Source organism: Onychostoma macrolepis, chromosome 03 (assembly GCF_012432095.1).
Source record: "Onychostoma macrolepis isolate SWU-2019 chromosome 03, ASM1243209v1, whole genome shotgun sequence".
NCBI classification, from domain to species: Eukaryota; Metazoa; Chordata; class Actinopteri; order Cypriniformes; family Cyprinidae; genus Onychostoma; species Onychostoma macrolepis.
Genome location: NC_081157.1, coordinates 44,128,320 through 44,155,581, shown reverse-complemented (window position 1 = coordinate 44,155,581; position 27,262 = coordinate 44,128,320). Strand labels below are relative to the sequence as shown.

The window sequence follows — 27,262 nt, the reverse complement described above, 5'->3', positions numbered from 1 at the left end:
CATAATTTCACCGTCACATTCAGGCTTGTTGCATGAAGACAGCATGTTTAAACCAGTTTTAAAGAGGTTTTTTGAACGACACCTAGTTCAGATAAACCAGTTCTTATTTAGTAGAAAAAATGTCAGTAATGTCATTATGAAGAAAATGAAATGCATCTGTAAAGGGAAATATTTAGAGTTCATGTTATATGGATTTTAATGACGCAAAGTTGCATTGTTTGTTGAAACTAAACTAAAGGAAACTTAAAAAGTTTTAGAGACAATGAGAAACAGAAGTTTTAAAATCCTGAGTTTTATAGGCTTAAAATGTTGAAATATAAATAGTCTGTATATTTCCTGGTGGTATATTGGAACTCAAAAGGAAATATATACTCACAGAGAAATGTACTGCAAAATTGTATGTACTGTATATGGAAATTTAATGATTAGTCACGTGAGTTTAATGTTCCATCTCCCAGTATTCACAAGAACACAAATTCAAAATCCACCTCAAGCAGTGTAAAAACTTTTTTTTTTGTGTGTGTGTGTGTGAATTAAGTTTTTTTTTTTCTCTCTAAAATTTGGTGTTTCCATCACTCATTTCTGATGCAATATTTAAAAATGTGCAGAAAAACAGGGTGATGGAAACATACTTAAGTCTTCATCTAAAGGTTGTCAGTGTCACTGGATGATGTTGTAAAGCAGTAATTCTCTGTGGTCTTTGCTTGATATAACACTTTGCTCAAATGAAGATGCAACTGTCATTATTGAATAAACTTATTTTTACAATCACAATTCCTCTGTCTGCTTAGCTGACATGACAAAGTTGACTGGTTTTGAATTTCAGAAAAAAGAAAAATTGATGTTTAGACATATCTTTTATTTAAATTATGAATTATTTGTTCTCAACACAGACAGTCACAAAAGCAAAGACAAGCTGAGGTATAAACAAGTAATAAACAAGACCTTCAGATAAGACATCACATAGCTTTTAAAAATACAAACAAATCAAAGTGGTTCATAATGTTCTGTTTTCATGACATTTATTCTAAAAACTAAATTATTTAGTATAAAAGCTATTTATTAAAATATAAAATTTGAACACATTAAACAATAGAATACAATAGAACTCATACAAAATACATTTTCTTCAAACTGCCATATTAATTTAGTGATAAACATCTGCTATCTCTTTACTACAGTGTCACTTCTAGCAGGTACTTTTTAAATGTTATTGTTTCTAATAAAATTATTGCAACCAAGGGCTTTCTGGGACAGTGTTCTTCATGCATTGAAAAAAAAATAGTATGAAACAAAACATCTGTTTCCACTGATGGTGTTTTCTTCACTTTTGGTCACCAGGTTATACCACCGTCATCTGCTTGAACAACTTCAGAATCAGAAAGAGAGCTTTATTTCCAAGTGTGTTCACACACACAAGGAATTTGTGCTAGTAACTGTGCAAGCTCTGAAAAGATTGCTTCACGTTTGGATAGAAACTCTACTCACTTATGCATCTAGAATAGATAGCATACAATATAACATTCAACGACGAAATATAAAGAGCAAAGAAATATCAGAAATGGAGAGTAATAAGATATAAAGAATAGAATAAATGTTTATGCATATAAACATGTAAATAACAAATCAAGAAGAACACAGATGTATGTTCACTTCCATGAAGCTGCACATACTGGCTGTTATTATAAACTCAAATGAGATCCTTCAGTCCTTCTACATTCTGGGTAGCACATGATTGACCTGGTCCAAAAAAAAACAAAAAACTAACTCTGACCAATGGCTTGTTCAGGTTAGGGGTGTGCGATATATAGCCTATCGTCTGCGATAATATCGTAATTGTTGTTTTAACGATGTGCAATTTGACATTATCGATTATTTTGCAAAAACCAAACAAAACACCTAACGTTACGGAGTGCACGCAAACATTAGGTGATGAAGTCCAGTGGGTCAAACAGTGCACGCGTTCATTTAGAGTGTGTTTTTCACTGCATGATTCAGTCTATTAAAATGCATTAAGAATGATCACAAAATTCAAGATATGGGGCAGAAAATGTATATATATATATATCATTTCATATAGTTAAAATCACACTAAGAGTGCCGTTTTTCTTAAAAAATAGGCATGATTACAAATGTGTTATTGATTTTAGACAGCCGTTCAAAAAATAATAAGTTAATATTAAGAGACTTACAGTGAGTAACTTTGCAACTACATGTCAACTAGCAGTCGGTAGAGTATTAGTAGACTGTCTGCTTAATATCTTCTAACCTTTTATTTTGATGGGTCCACAACATACAACATACTGACTATCAGAAACTTTGCAAGTATATATCAACTTATTCTACTAACCCTAAACCTACCCTACTGAGAGTTAGTAGACATGTAGTTGCAAATCAATGAGAATTAGTTGACATGTAGCTGACACGTAGTTACAAAGTTACTTATAGCTAGTAGACTGTCTAAAGTGGACTATCGAAATAAAGTGTAACCATTAATTTCTGTCACTGATGTGAACTGACCACACAGAATATGAAGAATATCAAAAACTGCAGCTGCCCACAGTAGTCAGATATCAGCACAATAACACACTCTGCAAAATATCGTGAAATTATAGTTATCGAAAAAATCCCAAAAATAGAGATATCTTTTTTTTTTTTTTTTTCTTCAATATCGCACACCCCTAGTTCAGGTCCTATAACTTTGGACTGATGAAATCAGGCTGTTAAGGATCCTGAGTGTTCGTGAGTGGCTTCGACAGTCTGGACCTTCTCTTCTCATCTAGTTCCTTTTGGATTTTATAAATCTTCTCGGCCAGTAAGTGGTAATATTCAGCCTGAACACAAGATATTTAGGAATAAAAACGGGGTCAAAAACACAAACACAATGTAGAGGCATCATGAAATCAGGGTCCAAATTTAGGCTTTTCTAGTGTAAATAAAGTAGTGTTGTCAAACGATGAATCGCATCCAAAATAAAAGTTTTTGTTTGCATATTATGTGTGTGTGTTCAGTGTATATTTATTATGTACATGTAAATATTTTCAAAATACATACTGTATGTGTTTGTTTACATGTATTTACATGTCTATATTTATATTCATATAATTTATATTATAAATAAATATATTTAATATATAAACATAAAATAAATTCTGAAATATACACATGCATGTGTACTTATTTATATATACGCAACAAATATACACAGTACACACACATATATTATGTAAACAAAAACTTTTATTTTGGATGCGATTAATCATTTGACAGCACTAAAATAAAGCAATACTAACAATAAATAAGTCTGAAATGTAGCATGAAATTTTCTGTGGTTTACCCTGCTGTTGGCAGACTCATACAAGTCCCCTTCAACTTTTTGTGCATAAGCAATCAAGTTCTCCAAGCGTCTGTCCTTCAGTGCTGCAGGGCTTAGGAAAGGGAATATGGCTTGAACCCTACAAGAGCGTTCAAGAGTTTAAGAGATTGGAAAGTGCACAAAAAATGCACCCATTATAATGAAAGGCAGTTCCTCTTGAACTCACAGCTTGTGCACTAGGTGATTCCTCAGGTCCTGAGTGATGTCCTCATGCCAGGACTTCTTCGTGATAGGTAGTGACAGCGGTACAGGTGCAGAAAGGACCCCTGTGGAGAATTATCAAGTTTGGAAAATTAAAAATTGTATCATCTACAACTGATCTAATCTGAACATCTATCTTTATTTCCTCCAATACATTCACTGAAATGATCAGACCAATTGCATTTACTTATGGACTAGAAAACTTGTGTGCAGTGTTATTATGTGGTTAATTTTATTCAACATAATGCCAGATGAGGATAGTAATTAGGGTTAATGATGAGTACATGCCGCTGCTGATGGATGCAGCTGCTTGACCGACAAGAGGAGCCTGGATGTCAGTGTCAGGAGAGCTCAGTGTCACTGAAAACAAACAAATAAATAAATAAATAAATAAATAAAGCTGTCCAAAAACAGCTGATTCCAAAAACATAACAAATGATCAAATATACAAATTATGCTTATAAAATGCACTGTGATATGCATTAAACAACAAAAACAACCTGGCAACATAAATAAATGGCTTAATGTTTGAGATAGATAAGATTTAAAAAAAATTGATAGTAAAATATATTTACAGCATTAAATTAAATGCATGTACCCTACTATTATTTCAGCATCGCAACGTTTTTAACTCGCTTTTATTCTCCCAACTCCCAAAACTCCAGGTGAACCCCCCCCCCCCCCCCCCCCCTGAAATACTTATAACTAATAGCGGGATTTATTAAAGCAGAGGCTATTGCTTTAGCAGGGTGCACCAGCACCGACGAGACGAGAAGCACCGTCGCCACCAGATGGCGCTGTTTCTGACACTCGGTCGGAGCTTTGAAGCTTTTCCCGGAACAGTCAGGGAACAACACTTCAGCGTTATAAACAGAAGACTATGTTAGCAGTGCGCTTGGGGTCTTTTAAAAATGTTCTCCTTGAAACGCTTTACAAAATTACTCATGTCTATTCTTTTCAGCCATGGACCTTTTTCACAAGACTGTGATGACGCTTTTAACGGTCATCAGCATCATAAATCCTCGAAAGTTTTTCATATTTGTATTTTTTTTTTTTTATATATGTACGTTTATAACACTATTCTTTGTATTGTATTACCTTGCATCAAATTACAAAACAACTAGTTAACGCTAACGCGAGAGTGTTTCTAATGCAGCGTCTATGGGAGGGATGGTAAATTTGACATCGTTCTCTCTTCTGACTGCCGTTATCAGTCTCTCTCAGTTTTTCCCTTTCATTGAAAGTCATGAAAACACTATCGTGGATTTTTTCTATTGCTTTTTGAGCAAATGGGAGTGCAAAAAATATATATTTGTGGTACTCTCCCATTCACCGCTCTTCAAGTTAACCCGCTGCTGAGAAACCCGGAAATGTGAAAAAGGTTCTTTTACGTCGTTCTGGGTTTCCCGAAAGCAACTTCCTTCTTTACCAATATTCAACAAATGTTAGTTTGGCCAGCTTTTGGGAAACGCTCCCCTGATCTGTAACTTTTCAAAAATGTATGATGGACAACAATGTACTTCAAAAGTAAAATAGGCGTTTCATCTTCCCTTAGCCTGGGAATAATAACGACATAAAATCTTTTAAATAATTTTCTATTTAACCGGTGTGTACTTGCAGTTTTTCAACAATTCCTCTACAAACGGAAAATCCATGTTGTTGCCAGCATCCTGAGCAGAGGCAGAACTGACAGCGCTTTTTGCTCTTGTTGAGACCAGATATGACCATAGGCGTAAATCCGGGAGGGGGCTATCTGAGGGTTGTCCCCCCTAAAAATATAATTACAAGCGACTCTGTGTATTTAAAATAATACAATGGACACACACTTAAAATAATTGCGTGAGTAGTAAAACAAAATAAACGCAAAAAAAGCGTTTTAAGTTCAGAAATGTTTTGATTCCCCCCTCTCTTGCCTCATAGTGGTTTGGTCCACTGCGGGCTTTCCTCCTTCACTGATACACACTACGCCCTTGAAGTATGATGTACTCTTTAGGTGAAGAAAAAGTACACACTTTTGAGTGTGTAGTAGAAGAGTAGGTAAGCTTTGGGACATACTATCACGTCACACAACTGCGTCTTTAACGGACCGCTCCGTCGCATCTGTTACACGCACCCTGTCACTGTAAACTGGCCTGTCAATCATCTTCTCACAGTTAACATCCTCCACATTTAATTTCATTTAACTTCCTACCGTATTGGAGAAAAATGAAGTAGCTCGTTGATCTGCCAGTCGCGGGTCTTTTATGCGGAGAACTCTATTTTCTATTTTCTGCATAATGATGCATTTAAAAGTTAACGACCAAATGGATGTTTATAAAAGTTCACATTGCTGTTGCAGATGAAATATAACACGGATAACAATAAATAAATAAATAGTGTTTACCAGTTTAAATGCTGATTAATATTAACTCAAACCCCTTTTTGTAAACCTCTCTACCGTTAGGTAGATCGCGCGCATCCGCCACGTTTGTAGTTTTTCTAATGCGTTTTATTCGTGTTTGTAGTTCTGGACTGAATCCTTCGCCAAAGCGCAATGTATTGCGGGCAATTTTAGCCATTAGAGTGTGCACGAATTATGAGAATATAATTAGTTAATGTTCATTTTGCAAAGAATAGAGTACACAAGAGTGCATAAACACAAAACACTAAACCCCTACATAAAGTGCATGTGTTTGAGTGTTTGGTGCAAACAATACAAGACAGTGAGAAAACATTCAGTGCAAATAATACAAGACATTGAGAAAACATTCAGTGCAAACAATACAAGACAGTGAGAAAACATTCAGTGCAAATAATACAAGACAGGAAATATTCAGTGCAAGCAATACAAGACAGTGGGGCAGTGGCGCAAAAACGGGGTATGCAGTGCATAGGAGCGCCGCACATAGGGGGGCGCCATTTTGCCGAAATCATTATGTGAAAATCTTATTTAATAAAACGTCATAAATAATCAAAAGCTTAGTTGTTAAAAATAATGTATTGAAACATTTTTATTCAAGGTTTTTTTTTTCTTTTGCATTTTTAATGAGTTCAAAAACGTGTTTATTATAAACTTATTAAGAGGACCGCTTACGACCACAACAAACGGGAGATTTTTCAGACGCGCACTTCAGCTTCCCCTCAGCACCAGGCGTGAGTCAAACGAACGCGGAAAAGGTACAGGTGCCAAATTAACTTCAGTAGAACAACAGTCAACTGCGGTCTGATGAGATGTTGTTATGTGACATATGTCAGTAAAACAAGCTTTCCTGTTTTAGTTTTAGTTTTAGTGTGCTCACGGCGCACGCTCTTCACTCGAATATGAGGCGCACGCTCTCACTTCATCATAAATAACCCACACAAGAAACTATACGAGCATACATCGTCAGTTAAGTCATGAAATTATCAAAATTGCGATTAAAGCTGCAAAACTGTGCATGCATACATGCATCACATTTAAGAAAGTCTCTCAAATGCATGCACTGAAATATTCTGCAATTCGAGATCACAACAGGGCGCAAGATGATAGAATGTAATTGTTTTTTTTTGTTGTTGTTTGTTTGTTTTTTTTGTAATTTATTGCACAGGTAGGCTAAATGTGAACACAGTGCAGCTGTACTTTGTAATTTGTAAAGTACGAAAATTAAATTATATTCAAATGCATAAAATAAACATTGTACATTCTGGCATTTATGTGCCCTTTTTCACATTATTGCAGATGGAGAACTTTTTTTTTTTTTTTTCCTTTGTACAGAGCTCGATTTAGGTTTAACAAAACTGTTGCAATTAATTCATTTTGACAACTAACAGTGTTAAACAATGACAGTTTTTATTTATTTATTTATTTTATTTTTTCAGAGTTCATTGATTATATAAAATTCAATGAAGGTTGACTAAACTTTGAACTATCTGCATGTCTCATCCATGAATAGGCCTGTGCAATGATGGAGGACAAGCTTTTGGGGTGTTGACACCCAGAACCAAGCTGACTGAACAATATATCTATAGTGAGCCCTTTTATTAAAATAAATACCTGGAGGTAATACAAAAATCATACAAAAATGGTTATATTAACTCAATTACCTGATCTAATTCACAACTTCACAAATTATCAATTACAATTACGTACAAATTGATTGTATTCAGTTGTGTTTTAGGCACTAAAACAGTCCAGTGTAGTCAAATAGGCTACATTTCTATACTGAAATAATGAAGATTTCTGTGCCACCACAGACTGGCCACCCCTATGAAAACATCCACTGCCTAAGGCAGCAAATATCAGTTCATTTTTGAGTATCTAAATTCCTCAAAAAAAAAAAAAAAAAAAACACGTTTGTGAATGTGCATTTGATTTGCATTTGAGAGAAACTGAGAAGATTGTAAACAATAAAAACTAGCCACCTATCACTGAAAATTGCCGTTTTTAATTCAAAATAGGCCATCTGTGATTCAAGTAGATCCGATGAGTTGAAAACTCTTGCTACTTCATACTTCAATACAAAACAATGCTGAATTTTGACAAAAAGGAGATTTTCAAATGCTATAATTGTGATTCTTATGTCTAAGTATAAATCCATTAGCAAAACATGTGAAAAGAACCATATTACAAAGTGGAAATGGTAAATGAGACAATAAATTATCTTCTGCTGCCATCTAGTGGTCATAGTTGAAATCATGACATTCATTTTAATAGTAGGCCTATTTGTTTTTCTGCCAGAAAGTTTTTTGGCAGAAATCTTCAACTTAGCATGGCCACTTTTCCATGAATTATCTCTATAAGTAAAAATGAAAAAATAAAAATAAATGCAGACATTCTTTAAGATAAATTTTACAGTGCTCTCATATTATATAAAAATGTGCAAAAATATGAATAACTTTGAGGCAATTGAATAATAGGCCTATATTTAAACTTTTCTGTGGGAGTTTGTTTTAGGGGCTACTACAGGGGGGCACCAACACTGATCTTGCATACCACTCTGCAAATATGCAGTTGCGCCCCTGCAGTGGGGCAATAAACATTGTGGCATTTCAACACCAACTAGTGCAGTATGTGTGTGATATTGCACATTAATTGGCCATATAATAATAAACACTGTACATATAAACATTTGTTGTGTAGAAGCGATAAATAGAGCAAAAAGTAATGTGTGTGTGTGTGTGTGTGTGTTAGTCTAGTCCCTTCGTATTGAGCAGAGGTGTGAAGAGTACCTGAAAACCATACTTGAGTAAAAGTACAGATACCTTACAGTGAAAATTACTCCACTGCAAGTTACAAGTCACCAATTCCAAAACAACTTGAGTATCTGATTTTAACGGTACTGAAGTATTTTACTTATACTAAATAAATATAGGCTCAAAGAAGCACTAATCAAAGAGACATGCCAGTCAAAAACTGTAATGTTGTGGAGAAGCTGAGGAAGGATCTATGTGCAGATGAAAAGCTAGAAAAAACAATGAGCCAAAAACCACAGGCAAACAGACAACCATTATATTCAACAACTCACAAAGAACTAAAGAAACACTACGGCTGTATATATACACAGGAGGCTAATAAGCTGAACAAGATACGATACAAACTGACTACAAACACCACGGGAGACAGGAAGTGACATAACAGTACAAGATAAGGCACAGAAAATGCAGCAAAAACAAGAAAGCTTATTTGTGAGGAGAGCAATCACACTTATTTTCTAAAACCAAAATAAAACTGAACACCTCAAAATTGCAAAAACAAAACAAACAAACAAACAAACAAACAAACAAAAACAATATCCTTCAAAAAGGTCTCTTCAGTATAACAGTTAAATAAAATAATGTTAAGTAAAATTAAAAAGTCAAAGTCTTCTTGCACTGGATGTGCTGGTTTCGGCCTCGTTGCAGGCTGCAGTCATGTTCTCATCTCATATATAAAACACCTGTGATTTACAACTACTGGCTAAGGAACTCACACTCACGTAAAGTAACCTTGTTGACAAGTTTGAGTAAGGGCAAAACGCACAATATATAGTACTTTCAGTGCCCTGTAGTTGGTGATATCACATCTTCTGTAGCATAAATAAAATGCTGCAGAAAAGCTAGGTGCCATGCCAAATGTAATGTGTAACTGCAACACTCATTTCAAATGTAGTGGAGTAAAGAGTACAGATACTCATTCAAAAATGTAGTGAAGTAGAGAGGAAAAGTTGCTAATGTCTTTGATACTCAGTAAAACTACAGAGTATCCAGAAAGATACTTAAGTACAGTAATTAGTTACATTTACTCAATTACTTTACACCTCTGGTATTGGGAAGTCAAATGACTTGTGAAAAGAAAAGTCTGGCCGTGAGATCTTTGGGTGTGTGTGATCTGACACAATGCTGGTGACTTTGTGGAAGAAGTATGTGACAGATGACACAGAGGTCAGAGAAAATAATTTCAAACAAACTGGACAGAGGTTCGGTGCATCCCAAAAAGGTGGTTTATTTTAGCAATAATTTATTTACATGGTCAGACACTGAGAAACAATCAAAACAAAAACTGCAACAATGAGCAAAAAATAGGGTACACCAAGAAATTTGGTCCAATTTGCCACAAAGTTACTCTTCAACACACAACCTGGTCTCTTGAGATCTATAGCTTCCTATTTATAAGGGTTAGCTCCACCCTCGGCATGTACAAAATGAACAAGTAGGGACAAAACATCCAATTCATTATGCACAAAAGTATAAAAATAATGAAACACTGACCATATACACAATTGAGAATCTTTGTTAACCCATGGGAACAAAGCACACTAAATAACAAATAAAAAATAAAAGAAAAAGAAAGAATAATTCAGCTGCTCTTCCATAATATTTGTAAAATACATCTACATGTACAGTATGTAGGGTAGAGTGGGGTAAAACGCCCCCTACCGTTTTTGACCACTTGATAATGTCAAGATAAATTGTTGTTGTAACTATGGTGTCACGGATCAGTCAGGCCCTTCACTCCACCAATCACATCGTTCCACATCCCCCGAGTATTAATCACACTCACCTGCACCTGATCACCATGCCAATCACCAGCACTATAAAGGATCACCACACACACACTTCAGTGTCCGATCTCGTCATTGCTACGTGGACTCAACCTCTTGGTATCCTGTATCAGAAAAGACCATATCCTTCCGAGAATCTAAGAAATACTTACCCTGTTTGACTTACCTGCTGTGTTCTCCCACCTTGTGTCCTCCTCTCTTCATAGAGCTCCGTCCTCGAAGTGTGTGTGTGTGTGTGTGTGTGTGTGTGTGTGTGTGTGTGTGTGTGTGTGTCTCCCCGGATCGATCCTGTCTCGTCTCCCTGTACGCCTGAGGAAAAGAGAAGAATCTTAAGCTCATCTTATTATCCGTTTCACTACCATTCTGAAGTCACCTACTCACCTTGCAAGAATCCTAAAGTCACCTGAGTGTCTCACCTGTTTTAATAAACACCTATTTCTCTTTTACCATCTTCGTGTCTGAGTCCATCCATAACAGAAGATCGGACCGACACCGTCACACAGGATGAGCACTTCGGACCCCTTCCAAGAGCTGGTGGATTCTCTTAAAAAGTTGCTCCTGCAACCGCCTGCATCAACTAATCCACCAGCTCCACCACCACAACCACCGTCCAACACCACCATGAGCACTCCTTCTCCGATCGGGTTCGCCAGTCCTGTGGCCAGACCAGTGCCCTTCTCTGGTTCGGCGGAGGATTGCGATGGCTTCATTCTCCAAAGCACCCTGAACATGAATCTGCACCTTCATATTTTCACAACGGATCAATCCAAAATAGCATACATCATAACCTCTCTTACTGGACCTGGCCTGAAATGGGCCGAAACAATCCTGAACCAGGCTGGACCCGCTACCCAAAGTTTCAATAATTTCATTCATCACTTCAAAGAAGTATTTAGTCTATCGCCTGGGGATTCCACTGTTGGTGAACAGCTATATCGACTTCGTCAAGGTACTCACACCATCCATCAGTATGCTTTACAGTTCCGCACTTTGGCAGCCGCTAGCGGCTGGAATGAACCATCACTCATCACCGCATTTAGACAAGGTCTAAACCCTCGCCTCCGCCTTCACCTCAGTGCCTACGATGACAATTATGGTCTGGAGAAGTTTATCCAACTCGCTATTCGCTGTTCTAATCGTATCCAGTCTTGTCCCTTGGATCACACCACCGCCATCGCAACTCCTCCTCCTCCACGCCGACCAGAGAAGGAAGACCCTCCAGAACCAATGCAAACTAATGTGACCCGGCTATCCTTATCGGAACGACAACGCCGTATAACCCACAGATTGTGCCTCTACTGCGGAGATGATGGACACCGAGTGCTGGAGTGCCCCTTGCGACCACCACGAATCTTGGTGAGTTCTGTCCTCACTCCACTTCCAAAACTCAAACCTCTCTCTACTCACACCTTGCTTACTGCCTGTTCCAATGTGTTCCCAGTCACAGTCCTCCTCGACTCTGGTTCCGCGGGGAACTTCGTCTCGGGGAAGCTCGTCCAGCAACTCCGCATCCCCACCTTTGACATCCCAAAAGGTTATGAGGCACAATCCATAACGGGCCAATCTCTCACGGAGAGGATAATTCATCTTTGTACCGAACCCATACGATTACAGATTGGTCAATTACATCAAGAAGATCTCCAACTTCTGGTTCTGGAGGGTTCAACGGTAGACATCATTCTGGGTAGACCGTGGCTGGTGCAGCACGACCCACATCTGTCTTGGAGGACAGGAGAGGTCCTAAAGTGGGGTGAGAAGTGCTTCCATAAATGTTTTCCCAACCTACCTCAACCGAGAAGAGACAAGCAATCTCCTATAACAGTTGGTACCACATCCATTGAGAGCCCTCACCAGAACTTATCCGTCAATATACCTCCGTGTTATTCCCACTTTAGTGACGTCTTCTGTCCGAAGAGGGCTGCCCAGCTACCCCCACATCGGCCATGGGACTGTGCGATAGATCTCCTCCCGGGTGAGCCAGTACCACAAGGTAAAATCTATCCACTATCACCTCCGGAGCAAAAGGCCATGGAGGAGTACATTACGGAGGCTTTACAGCAAGGTTACATAGTACCATCTACCTCCCCTGCTGCTTCCAGCTTTTTCTTCGTGGGCAAGAAGGACGGTGGCCTACGCCCTTGCATTGATTACCGTAAACTAAATGAAATCACCGTGAAATACCGGTATCCCCTTCCCCTTGTTCCAGCAGCCCTTGAACAACTACGCGGCGCCACCGTCTTCACAAAATTGGACCTCCGCAGCGCATATAACCTCATCCGCATAAGAGAAGGAGACGAATGGAAGACAGCCTTCATCACCTACCGGCCACTACGAATACCGGGTAATGCCGTATGGATTTGTCAACGCCCCTTCCGTCTTCCAGGGGTTTATGCACGAGGTGCTCCGGGAGTTCCTGAACCGGTTTGTTATAGTCTATATAGATGATATCCTCATCTACTCCCGGAGCTTGGCCGACCATCGCCACCACGTTGCGGAGGTCCTCCACAAACTCCGTCACTTTCACCTCTACCTCAAGGCCGAAAAATGCACCTTCCACCAATCCTCCGTACACTTTCTGGGCTACATCATCGACCAGCGTGGCGTCCGCATGGACAAGGGGAAGGTGGAAGCAGTCACATCCTGGCCAGTTCCCTCCACAATCAAAGAACTTCAGAGATTTCTCGGATTTTCACATTTCTACCAACGCTTTATTCCAAACTACAGCACAACCACCAGTCCCCTCACAGATCTTCTCAAAGGCAAGAACAAGACCCTCACCTGGACCCCTAAAGCCCAGAAGGCTTTCTTCTCCCTCCTAGGTGTGACCGTCAGTTTATCGTCAGGTTATCATCCACAGTCCAATGGGCAGACTGAGCGCAAAATCCAGGAGATAGGACGATTCCTGAGAACCTTCTGCCATGGCCGCCAGAACTCCTGGAACCAGTTCATAGGCTGGGCCGAGTACGCGCAAAATTCCCTGCGACAGCAATCCACTGGACTTACCCCATTCCAGTGCGTACTCGGTTTCCAGCCTCCCCTGTTTCCCTGGTCAGGTGAGCCCTCCAACGTCCCTTCCATCGATCACTGGTTCCGGGAGAGCGAGAGAGTCTGGGACGCAGCACACCATCAACTTCAACAGGCAGTGCGTAGACAAAGAATGACAGCCGACGCCCGCAGATCAGAAGCCCCAAACTACCAACCAGGGGAGAAAGTTTGGCTGTCAACCAGGGATATCCGTCTACGCCTGCCCTGTAAAAAACTTAGTCCCAGATTCGTTGGCCCCTTCACCATACTGGAACGTATCAACCCTGTCACATACAAACTCAAATTACCACACCACTACAGAATTCACCCTACGTTCCATGTTTCACTGCTTAAACCCTTCTCTCCACCTCTCACCACAGGGCCTGACTTGGAGGAAGAGACCCCTCTCCCACACATCCTAGAAGAAGGTGCAGTTTACCAAGTTAAGGAGATCCTGGAATCCTGGCGTCGTGGTGGTAAACTCGAATACCTCGTGGATTGGGAGGGATATGGCCCTGAGGAACGCTCGTGGGTAACCAGAGAGGACATTCTGGACCCAACTCTACTCTAGGAATTCCATGCAACCCACCCAGATCGCCCAGCACCCCGAGGCAGGGGCAGACCACCGCGACGCCGGGGTCGGCCCTCAGGAGTGGGCCGTGGAGAGGGGGGTACTGTCACGGATCAGTCAGGCCCTTCACTCCACCAATCACATCGTTCCACATCCCCCGAGTATTAATCACACTCACCTGCACCTGATCACCATGCCAATCACCAGCACTATAAAGGATCACCACACACACACTTCAGTGTCCGATCTCGTCATTGCTACGTGGACTCAACCTCTTGGTATCCTGTATCAGAAAAGACCATATCCTTCCGAGAATCTAAGAAATACTTACCCTGTTTGACTTACCTGCTGTGTTCTCCCACCTTGTGTCCTCTCTTCATAGAGCTCCGTCCTCGAAGTGTGTGTGTCTCCCCGGATCGATCCTGTCTCGTCTCCCTGTACGCCTGAGGAAAAGAGAAGAATCTTAAGCTCATCTTATTATCCGTTTCACTACCATTCTGAAGTCACCTACTCACCTTGCAAGAATCCTAAAGTCACCTGAGTGTCTCACCTGTTTTAATAAACACCTATTTCTCTTTTACCATCTTCGTGTCTGAGTCCATCCATAACATATGGACTACTTTGACAAGAGTGATACAGAAGTGTTCGCCACGTCCTATATGCATATATGAATTGATTTGATCCTGATACTATATGGTTTGGGGAAAAAAACAAAAACAAAAGTGAAACATCAACACAGAACTAAAATAATTAACTTTCTGCCAAAAGTAATGTGTTTTTTGTTTTGTTTTTTACCAATTTTCCCTCATCTTCAGATCTCAGATTGTCCTACATAACCTGTGGTGTCCACCTCTTTATTTTTTGAGTACTTAAAGATGTTTGGAGGACCAGAAATATCTCTACTACGATTATTACTACCACTCTACTATTCATTATTACGAAAGTGTTTTTGCACTGGTGTCCATAAGTATACGTTAGTGAGGGTAATAAAATCTGAAAGTTATTTTATGTTTTTATGGAATCATATGAAGACAAGAAATCCTGGACAACACTGATGAAACTGAAGACAACCCCGCAACCAATCAGAGAAAAAATATATGTAATTTATCACCAATAATAGTGTTGTTGATCTTTCATGTAATGGACTTCTGAACCCTAGATAAATCACATGGAATTTATTTTATATATCAGATGATGCACCAAGGAGTAGAGATTTGGAGACTTTCATAGAAAACACGCTCATTTATTTTACTGCTCTTAAAATACACACTGTTTTCCTTCATCACATGGATGTACTACTACATGAACACAGAGCTGAAGAAACACACTGAACAACTGCTCTCTGATAAGTCAAAACACTGAAATTACCACACCACTACAGAATTCACCCTACGTTCCATGTTTCACTGCTTAAACCCTTCTCTCCACCTCTCACCACAGGGCCTGACTTGGAGGAAGAGACCCCTCTCCCACACATCCTAGAAGAAGGTGCAGTTTACCAAGTTAAGGAGATCCTGGAATCCTGGCGTCGTGGTGGTAAACTCGAATACCTCGTGGATTGGGAGGGATATGGCCCTGAGGAACGCTCGTGGGTAACCAGAGAGGACATTCTGGACCCAACTCTACTCTAGGAATTCCATGCAACCCACCCAGATCGCCCAGCACCCCGAGGCAGGGGCAGACCACCGCGACGCCGGGGTCGGCCCTCAGGAGTGGGCCGTGGAGAGGGGGGTACTGTCACGGATCAGTCAGGCCCTTCACTCCACCAATCACATCGTTCCACATCCCCCGAGTATTAATCACACTCACCTGCACCTGATCACCATGCCAATCACCAGCACTATAAAGGATCACCACACACACACTTCAGTGTCCGATCTCGTCATTGCTACGTGGACTCAACCTCTTGGTATCCTGTATCAGAAAAGACCATATCCTTCCGAGAATCTAAGAAATACTTACCCTGTTTGACTTACCTGCTGTGTTCTCCCACCTTGTGTCCTCTCTTCATAGAGCTCCGTCCTCGAAGTGTGTGTGTCTCCCCGGATCGATCCTGTCTCGTCTCCCTGTACGCCTGAGGAAAAGAGAAGAATCTTAAGCTCATCTTATTATCCGTTTCACTACCATTCTGAAGTCACCTACTCACCTTGCAAGAATCCTAAAGTCACCTGAGTGTCTCACCTGTTTTAATAAACACCTATTTCTCTTTTACCATCTTCGTGTCTGAGTCCATCCATAACATATGGACTACTTTGACAAGAGTGATACAGAAGTGTTCGCCATGTCCTATATGCATATATGAATTGATTTGATCCTGATACTATATGGTTTGGGGAAAAAAAAAAAAAAAAAAGTGAAACATCAACACAGAACTAAAATAATTAACTTTCTGCCAAAAGTAATGTGTTTTTTTTTGTTTTTGTTTTTTTACCAATTTTCCCTCATCTTCAGATCTCAGATTGTCCTACATAACCTGTGGTGTCCACCTCTTTATTTTTTGAGTACTTAAAGATGTTTGGAGGACCAGAAATATCTCTACTACGATTATTACTACCACTCTACTATTCATTATTACGAAAGTGTTTTTGCACTGGTGTCCATAAGTATACGTTAGTGAGGGTAATAAAATCTGAAAGTTATTTTATGTTTTTATGGAATCATATGAAGACAAGAAATCCTGGACAACACTGATGAAACTGAAGACAACCCCGCAACCAATCAGAGAAAAAAATATATGTAATTTATCACCAATAATAGTGTTGTTGATCTTTCATGTAATGGACTTCTGAACCCTAGATAAATCACATGGAATTTATTTTATATATCAGATGATGCACCAAGGAGTAGAGATTTGGAGACTTTCATAGAAAACACGCTCATTTATTTTACTGCTCTTAAAATACACACTGTTTTCCTTCATCACATGGATGTACTACTACATGAACACAGAGCTGAAGAAACACACTGAACAACTGCTCTCTGATAAGTCAAAACACTGAAGAAGCCACATCTGAACACAGATGAACTGAACTTCACTGCACTTTGCTTTTGTTTGTGTCTGTTGTGGCTCTAAATGGAATAATATAACATAATCAGCCGATGTCTATACATATTAAAAAATAATAATACTTAATTCAAACACTGCAAAAATGCAAATGCTTAAAATGTAAATGCCGAAAACATGTTGCTAATGTTATCTGCCATTATTCTCTTTACCTCCTGAATGAAACAATGTAAACAACATATTGTGTCATGGTGCCTTCTCATACATAATGTCACAATGAAGGATCTGATCTGCCATCTGAAGCTTTAAATATTCAGTCTCAGAGCTGAACATTATAATAATGTGATGACACACTGTGATCTTGAGACTCAAGCACCAATCAAGTTACTTACAAAACGTCTTAAATGTCAATTCACATCATATACAAAGAAAAAGTTGTGACACTAATAAGAATATTGCATATAATTACAGATATTTACCAAAAATAAAAAATAAATAAAAAACTTTATAAAGAGCTCAAAGTATAAAGCCATCTGCATTACCGCGAAGAACAACACTGAAGTGTAAGCTCTCATAAGAGTTTGAGCAAAAAAAAATAAATTTCTCTCATTGCTAATAATGTTTGGTTTTGCGCAAAATCAAGCTGAGTTTCACTTCTACCAGCCTCCAGATCTTGATTCAGTAAAGTTTCCATTTCATATGATTCTGTTGTCTGGTTTGATTCATTGGCTGGAGCTTCATCTGATCTTGCTGCAATCTGGGTTTGGGACAATAGATATTTTAAAATGCATTTCCAACAACATTTTGTTTTCTCTGTCCTGGCCCTGGTTTGTGTCAAATAAAGGAGAAAAACACAATCTGCAGTACTGATCTTCTTCAGGAGCAGGACTAAGAAAAATTGTACCATCTCTGTACTTTTGAAGAACTGTCTAATATCATGAACACATTTTCCTGATATTTCAAATTGAATCAGCTGTAATTCTGATACTAACCTGAGATCCCTGATTCTGTGATCCAGCGCCTTGAGTTAGATGAGATCTTACTGCTTTCTGGGACAAGACAGTTATTTTAAACAGATAATAAGGCAACATAATAGGCTGTCAAACGGTTACTTAAAGTTGCAGTTAGTAATTTTATCGGCAATTTAAAATGTTTTCATGAAAATAACACATTTGACAAATCAGTCTCAAATCAGTAGTCAGGAATTGTTTTCTCCCTGGTGGCCACATTAGATATTTTGTCAAAATGTTACTCAGTTAAAAGTAAAAAAATAAAATAAATTATATATATATATATATTTACAGTACTTGAAAATGTAAAAGCACTTTTTTTTCCCAATAAAACTTGAATACAGTACAATTTTCCCAAAATATCACTTTAGTAATGAAGTATAATAACGTATAATAGAGCAGGTCTATTTTTTACATCAGTCACCACCAAACTTTTGTGTGATGCTGCATCCACACAGATAGTATAAAGTAAAAAGTCATGGGCCAGAAAAACATAACCATAAAATTGTTGAATGTACTTTTAATATGAAGTAAAAAAAACACATGATATTGCAGGTCCATTATTAATTATGATTCACATTAAATATGATACTAACCTGACATTGCAGACATATTTTGATCCCTGTGTGTTCAGAGACAGTGAACAAAATATATTCATTTAGAAGCTGATCAGATTAAACAAACACATCAGACTGTATAATTATTTAGATAATAATAATAAAAAAAACTAAAATAATTCAAACAGAGCTTCAAATATTGGTTATGTATCATATTTATAAAAGAAGATCCCTGAACAAACATGAGAGGCACTAAAACACATGAAGTTAGTGCAATTCATTTAATTGTTTAATGAAGTTCAGTTTGTACTCACATGGTTCAAATACCATTCAAATCAGCAGAAATGAAGAGAATATCAATTCAGAGGAAAATACATTGATTCTCAGATCTCCAACTGCACCTTCACCATTAACTGAGGATGAAAATAACTGAGATGAAGGTGATTTCTGTCTCACAGTGTGATATAACAGTTACTGAGTTAATAATAAATTAGCTTATGTATTTATTGTTTTGTTCTCTCTGTATGTTTCCCTCTCACCTGTTTTAAGTATCAGTTCAGTTATCAGTGTAACAGAGTTCAGTAACACAACACCAACTGATCCAAAGAGATACACAGGGACAAAACGGTAAAGATCTGCAAGGCCAAATAATACAGTTTAATATCATCATTTAGAGAAATTGAGACCGTATTAAGAACCACTATAGATGCACACTGGGAAAAGTACATATGAGAAGAAAAAGAACTTATTTCAGGCTCCTTTTTTATTTTCACAGCTTTCTTAATTAGTTTCTTAGTCTGTTTTACAAAATAAAATATTTTATGAAGCTGATTAAAACATGATAGTAGCCTACAGTACCATATCCATACTCAAACACACCCTTATATATGACATTTTTTCCATTTATAACATTTGTGCTTCATTGAGGAAACATGAGAGTGAAATATCAGTTTAAGACACAAATACATGCGAGGGAGCAAAATTGAATGAACTCATGAGTTTCGCAATTGACCTCGAAGAGAGTGAAATTAAAGGTTCACTGGGGTAGCATGCTGAATAAATGCTGAAGCTCAATCAGAAGAGAAAATAAAAGGGTTTGAAGACATCAATCTAGAGTTTATAGTAGGAAAACATCAAAACGAGAAGATGATCAGAGCTGATGATTAATACTGTACCCCATTTAAATGAGTGTAAGAAGTCCCTCATTGCCCAGAGTAACTGAAGAAACACAATAACACAGGCCCATCCAATACGATCTGAACATCAACAAAACATCAGCTTCATCACAGTAACTGTTGATTCACTGACAAACACACTTTTAAGTTCTTTAGTGACTCGTAGCATAATTGTAAGATATTGGAAGATGTTTCAGTTACTAATTTCATATTATTTTGTGTTATCGTACCTTTTTCTTTTTCCAAAGCAACGATGTAGAAACAGACCATTACAGCATTGACTAATAACATGAGAGTGAACCACACTGATCTCCTGACTGAACGTGAGCCTGAAAAACATGTTTAATATATATATATTATATGACAAGTGGCCTGGTCTAACAAATCAAGATTTCTGGTGCATCATGTCAATGGCTGAGCACAGATACGGCAATAACCTACAGAGGCTATGGCACCTGGATGCATTGTTGGGCGGACACAGACAAGCGAAGGCAGTGTTATGCTGTGGGCAGTGTTTACTTGGGACACTTTAGGCCCCATTATCCCAATGGCACAATCCCTGACAGCTGTCAGGTATCTGAACATCATTTCAGACCAAGTGCACACATCCATGGTGACCATGCCACACTGCCAGAATCATCAAGAAGTAGTTTGAGAAACATGATGGTGAATTTCTGATAATGCCTTGGCCTCCAAATTCATCAATATTGATCACATTAGGATGTTATAATTTCTTTGTATTAATATCAGAGAACAGTTCATAATTCAAAGACTTACAGCCCATTTTTTTGCCACATGTAACATCCCAATCGTATCTTGTCACGGTGAGAAACACCGGTAAAACTGCAACAATGAAGAATCCTGAAAACAGGAGGAGAGTGATTATATTATTACAGGTACTAAGCTCTGCTGACAGACACATCAACAGAGTCACAAATGATTAGATGAAAAACTAATGAAAATTATTCTCTGTATACTTAATGTGATTCACTAAACACGTTAGTTATTATATTTATCAGTCACATTTTGACAGATTCACTTCTGACTGAGATGAAACTGGTTTTACTTTCAGACATGAGGCTGAATGTCTTGTAGATCATTAAACTTCGGGAATTAGTAGCAGAAGAAAAACATATATCATCAGTGTCGAAAAATTATTTTTATATTTAAAAAAAAATAAATGTCTAGTCATCTATATATATATATATATATATATATATACTGTATATATGATTATAAATGGATACAGACGAATAAACTGATCTTTTTTTTTTTTTTTGAAGGTATGTTTCTCAAACTGTAAATAGTTAAATAGTTTAAACATGGACATAAATGGTAATTTTAATAAGTATGAGTGAAACACCACCTCTGTCGACTGTGAATTATTAACTTAGTTTCCACTGATTTCACTCAATTTGATTTTAATATGTTGAATTGTGAATACTGTTTTCCTGCACTATACTCTTAACTGAATCCGAATAGTTAATAAAGGTGATTTTACCTGCTTTGGCAAAACAAAAAAGCATGTTGAATTGCACTAACTGAAAAAATAATGCATTGTATTAACAGTGCTTGCATTTTCAATGCCTTGTATTTTCAGGGCTTGCATTTTTAAGAGCTGAAATTTAACACAGTTGTTATTTAAGCTGTGAATATTTAAATTCAAAACATTTCACACACATTAAAATAACTAAAATAAATTACAATAATTAAATTAAAAATATTATTAAAAATTATATAAAAACATAATAAAATATTCAGTAATTCATATTCACCTTCCCTTCCAAAATATTCAATCTGTTTAAAAATACGATTGCAGAAATGGAGTAAGCGGTTAGTAGAAGTTATGATTATCAGGGCCAGTATAAATATGCGGAAAAGCTGATTGTGTGTACGTTTAATTCAGCATTTTGTTAACTATGTTAAACTATGTTAAATTTCAGCCCCCCAAAATGCAAACCCTGAAAATACAAGGCATTAAAATGCAAGCACTGTAAATACAATGCAATATTTTTTTTTCAGTTAGTGCAATTCGACATGCTTTTTTGTTTCAAAGATATTTGTCATTATTTTTCTTCCATAAATGCCTGCTTCCTCATCACTGCCTGATTGGCCCCACCCACTGATTCGTTCATGTAGTGTTTACGAGAGAGGAAAATGTGCAGGTCTACACAGAAACTAAAAGATAATGATGGATCTGAAAACAACAAGACTCTGTGCAGTACCAAGCTGTGAAAACAGTCTTTCCATCCAACCTGATCTCACAGAATTCCGTGTAATGTTCACGGACTTAATTAACCCCGAATCTGTGGTGGCATCACGGAATCGCTGAAAATTCCGTGATGGGCTCACAGAAGGCATCAGCCGTGGTCCATGCACGGATTCACTGGCTCAACACCAGCGCTGCATCGGACCACGTAAAAAGAGTGACTCCGATGCAGTTATACTTTCACTGGAGTACCTGACCCACCCCTACCCTAAACCTACCCAGTTCTGAACAATAATGATGACGATAAATTTCCCAGTATCGCGTTGGCATATTGATGCTAAGGGTTTCCGTGCGTGGAGCACGGCTGATGCCTGTCACTGACTTACATTGCTATCACTTCTGTGAGCCCATCACGGAATTTTTTCTGTGAGCCCATCACGGAATTTTCGGCGATTCCGTGATGCCACCACAGATTCGGAGGTTAATTAAGTCCGTGAACATTACACGGAATTCTGTGAGATGTTGTTCCATCGCCTTCGTTTTGATCCCAACTTTAGAAAAGAGTGGAGGAAAGTTCCTGACCACAACAATAAGAACTTAGTCTCGCGTAGCCAGACCTTCAGACTTCAGACTTGTTTTTATTTATTTATTTATTTATTTTTTAGATCATTAGTTGAATTTAGTTTTGCCCCACTGAATGACAGTGTTTACATTTCATATGTCTGAATTATTGGTTTAATTTGAGCAACAAAAGTGAACAAAAGGTTGAACATTTTTATTTGTAATTTGTAAATTCTCTCTCAAATAATAATAATAAGAAGAATAATAACAAAGTATTTTGGATACAGAGTTGACTTTAATTTCTTTATTTGCACAGAATTAAGTAAATCATTTTAGATCAAGTCTAACACCAGCTATGAGACAAGTATAATTTTTGGGAGATTTAAAAAAAAATCATGGTCTTTGCTCAGACCCCCTAAAAAAGGTTTAGCCGCCTACCGAGCGGCCACCTTGATATCAATTTGATGCAAAATATTAGTCAAGACTTGACCACGATGCTGTAGCATCCTTTTAAATTCTGTTTGGATGGGAATTTCTTCAAGTGGTAATTGGGTGAAAATAGGAAGTTAATCTCACACTGAAATTGATTTATTGCATCTAGGCCAATATGTTTGACGTTCAGTTTACATCAAATCAATGTCAAGTCATGTGAGACAAACGGTTAAGCAAAGATGTCTAGATAAAGGGTTTTGAGTAATCAATGTTATGGTTCTTACTGATGAAAGAATTAAACTAGTAATGTACATGCATTTTAGTACTACAAAACAACATCGGTAACACTTTACAATAAGGTTCATTAGTTAAACATTAGTTAATGTATTAACTAACATGAACTAACCATGAGCAATACATTTGTTACTGTATTTACTAATCTTCGCTAACATTAGTTAATAAAAATACAGATGTTCATTGTTAGTTCATGTTAGCTCACAGTGCATTACCTAATGTTAACAAGATTTTAATAATGTATTAGTAAATGTTGAAATTAATATTAACAAAGATCAATAAATGCTGTATAAGTGCAGTTTATTATTAGTTAATGTTAACTAATGTAGTTAACTAATGAACCTTATTGTAAAGTGTTACCACAACATCTGACAAATACATTTATAACTAATATGATTTTACTGGAAACACACGTAATATTATTGCACCTATACATACAAAATTAAATTAACTATTGATTAATAAGAGTAAGTCTTTACTAGGTTCACCTACCTAGTAGTCTCAGTTCCAAATTTGTCTTGACTGAAAAACATGTTTCTTTTTCCTGTAAACTTTACATGTATTTCTCCCTCATCTTCAGCTGTCAGATTGTTCAGACGGAGGGAGAAGTTTCCATGTTGAATCTGATCAGTAAAGAAATGCGCTCTATCATGATAATCCTGCTGCTGGGACTCTGCTCGACTCTCACCATCTTGATACAGATGAACCAGAGTCTCTGAGTCTGTTCTTCTCCATTCCACCTCCAGATCCTCCATTAGTAAGAGTTCATCAACATAACAGGGCAAAACTACTGAAGATCCCAGAGGAGCAACCAGAGGACCAGCGGGACCACGCACAACCAACCCTGAAACAATTTTTTTCCCCAAAGAAAGGGACAGACACAAATTAAATAAAGCTTGTTTTGCAGTTTCTCAAAGCCTATAATGCATACTGTGCTAATACACAAACAAAACCCATCAGTACAAAGATTAACAAATATATATGTAGGCATGTATTTATTTAAGCTGTTTGCTCACACAAGGTCATTATCAGCCTCATAATTGTTGAATTTACATGTACCCCTGCATGGATGCATATTCAAATTTAATAATTTACAAATGTATCATGAATGAAATTGGTTAAATTGGTTCTGCTTTTGCACTTTACAAGCAAGCTTCATGAATCATTCACAGAGATATTTTCAATATTGTAAACAGCAGGTCAGATCAGGAGATCAGGAAATCCAAGTACGACTCACAGAAACACCTCTATATGACAATATCTGAAATGAAAATTAAAATACTAAACAAATGTTAATCAAATGTAAAACATCTTTGAGCTTTTTCTTTCTCTACATTTGAGCTCTGCTCAAATAATGTTTTTGTTTTTTTTAACAATGATTTTTTTTTGTAAGTGTCTGTTCCAAAGATAGAAAATCTGTAAGAATTGTTTTGTTGTTGTTGATTTTTTTAATTATTATTTTTATTATTCCCTATAGATTTTTACATGTTTTGCCTGTATTTTGAATTTTGCACTGCCTTTCCTTCTGCTCTATCTATCTATCTATCTATCTATCTATCTATCTATCTATCTATCTATCTATCTATCTATCTATCTATCTATCTATCGTCTGTGCACGGTCCCACGAAAAAATAAAAAATAATAAAATACACCAATGCACAGAAGTATCATATTGAATGGTTTTGTGGGAAAATCTGTATGTGCTTATATTTTCTTAATACGTACCATCAGCGATCATCAGTAGCACTGACATCAAAACACAGTTCGGTAGATGCCTCTTCAAATGTGCGAAATTAAACAAATTAATCATACTACCTGTAAATTATCGAGAGAAAAAAATCACTCCAACCCATTCGTTGCATGCAGAAAAAAAAAACCTGTACTTGGACTTTATTCTTTCCTTTCACTTTTAAATTGTTGTTAGGGCTGGTTTGAGTGGAGTGATCAGTAATTATTAACTTTTAACAAAATCATTGGAATCACTGAGGGTTCTGCCGAATGAATTACCGCATCTCGCTAGAAGATGCCTGCAGTGCTCGATGCCTGCAGCCTGAATCATTCATCCATTTCCCAAACCGCTTGCTCAATTGTGGCTACAATGTAATATCATACAGGTATAATTTTATTTTTAATTGATGTTTAAATAGTTTAAGACTTATACAGAGTTCAAGATGCTCAGTTTTTTCACAAACCCAGATTTTTCAGTGAGGAACATAGTCCAGGTTGATATTTAATCTACTTCTATATTCTCTGGTTGTTTAATATGAAGCAAAGAACCTTTATTGTAGGTCAATAAAGGTCTATAAAATCTAAATTAAAGAAACTATGTAAAAAGATATTCACCTAAGAATCTTGGTTCTGCTCACCAGACCTCGCTGCTTTCTGGACGAGACAAATGCAAATGCTTTTATAAATTCATACATACATACTTCAGGTTGATTGCAAATCTCAGTTCACAAACCTGACAATATTGCAGACATTTCATGCCAGAAATCCCTGAGATAAGAAACATCAGTAAAACATCAGCTGATGTAATGGGTGAATGGAAGCTTATTTCTGCCACAGAATGAAAGCATAAAAAAGGTAACTGGAATTTTTTATCTTATCATTTTATATTACAACTTTTTTTTTTCCCCCTGTACAAATGCAAGTTTATATCTCACAGTTCAGACAGTATTTTTTCAGAATTGCAAGTTATTCTGACTTTTTCAAGTAATCGCAATTACTTGAAAAAGTCAGAATTATGAGATAAATGAATGTAATTACTTATATTTTTGTTTTTACAACTATATTTTCATTGCATGGTGGAAATAAACTTCCATAGTTTCCTCTATTTAACAAACATGCAATTCTAAAACAAATTGCTCTATAGATTGTCTACTGGAAGGATGCAACTTTGCATAATTAAATAACATTAATGAAACATTTTGACCAGCCGTATTGAATGTAAGGGGCATGAAACAGATTTCAGTTATTTGTAATGAAAACAAGGCTACAATTCTAGTTACTTACAGTTACAGGGTCCAGACATGAGAAAAATCAGCAGAGAAAAGCAGTAGCCCCTCACTGCAGAACAAAAGATCCAGGGGGCGGGGTTGGATCCACATCCAGGGGGTGGAGACTGGTAGGTTTAGGGGTGGAGATGGGTGGGTTTAGGGATTAGGGGGTGGAGACAGGTAGGTTTAGGGGTGGAGATGGGTGGGTTTAGGGATGGGGATGGGTGGGTTTAGGGATTAGGGGGTGGAGACAGGTAGGTTTAGGGGTGGAGATGGGTGGGTTTAGGGATTAGGGGGTGGAGACAGGTAGGTTTAGGGATGGGGATGGGTGGGTTTAGGGATTAGGGGGTGGAGACTGGTAGGTTTAGGGGTGGAGATGGGTGGGTTTAGGGATGGGGATGGGTGGGTTTAGGGATTAGGGGGTGGAGACAGGTAGGTTTAGGGGTGGAGATGGGTGGGTTTAGGGATTAGGGGGTGGAGACAGGTAGGTTTAGGGGTAGAGATGGGTGGGTTTAGGGATTAGGGGGTGGAGACTGGTAGGTTTAGGGGTGGAGATGGGTGGGTTTAGGGATCAGGGGGTGGAGACAGGTAGGTTTAGGTAAATGTAAGGTGTGAGGAGTTGGATCTAGATCCAACCACACCCCCTGGATCTTGTGTTCTGCAGTGAGGACCATCTCGAGAAAAGACAAAGAGACTTCCAGAGGTAAAGACGACGACTCTCAGATAACACACTGCAAGCTTAGCATTTAATGAGGAAGACAAATATTACACAGTAGTAATTAAAGTTTTGTTTGGGTAAAGAGTGTCAAATGCTATTAGTGTTGTGTTTACTCACCTGTTGTCAGTATCACTTT

At 37.7% G+C, this 27,262-nt stretch overlaps 1 protein-coding gene and 2 long non-coding RNA genes across 3 annotated transcripts; all 3 read right to left on the bottom strand.

The window, feature by feature from the left end:
• Window positions 1-849: 849 nt before the first annotated feature.
• LOC131535656 (histone acetyltransferase p300-like) lies at window positions 850-10,779 on the bottom strand. The gene is made up of 6 exons (XM_058768274.1): window positions 10,742-10,779; window positions 4,969-5,000; window positions 3,866-3,937; window positions 3,543-3,642; window positions 3,338-3,455; window positions 850-2,834 (listed from the first exon to the last, which is right to left on the bottom strand). Exons 1-6 carry the CDS (start codon window positions 10,777-10,779, stop codon window positions 2,724-2,726), a joined length of 471 nt encoding a protein of 156 aa, XP_058624257.1. The 3' UTR covers window positions 850-2,723.
• A 7,385-nt stretch (window positions 10,780-18,164) lies between these two features.
• Window positions 18,165-19,149, bottom strand: LOC131537985 (uncharacterized). Its single transcript, XR_009270447.1, has 3 exons — window positions 19,056-19,149; window positions 18,781-18,806; window positions 18,165-18,223 (listed from the first exon to the last, which is right to left on the bottom strand). It is a non-coding gene; the product is annotated as an uncharacterized LOC131537985 (long non-coding RNA).
• A 681-nt stretch (window positions 19,150-19,830) lies between these two features.
• Window positions 19,831-20,779, bottom strand: LOC131537984 (uncharacterized). The gene is made up of 3 exons (XR_009270446.1): window positions 20,694-20,779; window positions 20,147-20,245; window positions 19,831-19,997 (listed from the first exon to the last, which is right to left on the bottom strand). It is a non-coding gene; the product is annotated as an uncharacterized LOC131537984 (long non-coding RNA).
• Between the last annotated feature and the right edge of the window lie 6,483 nt (window positions 20,780-27,262).

Excerpts from the sequence above, each read along its gene's own strand:
- LOC131535656 (XM_058768274.1), bottom strand. The coding sequence starts at position 10,779 with ATGAAGAGAGGAGGACACAAGGTGGGAGAACACAGCAG. Across the intron at positions 3,643-3,865 it reads AGCTGCATCCATCAGCAGCG|GGGTCCTTTCTGCACCTGTA; the intron begins GCATGTACTCAT and ends AATTCTCCACAG. Across the intron at positions 3,456-3,542 it reads AATCACCTAGTGCACAAGCT|GGTTCAAGCCATATTCCCTT; the intron begins GTGAGTTCAAGA and ends ACGCTCTTGTAG.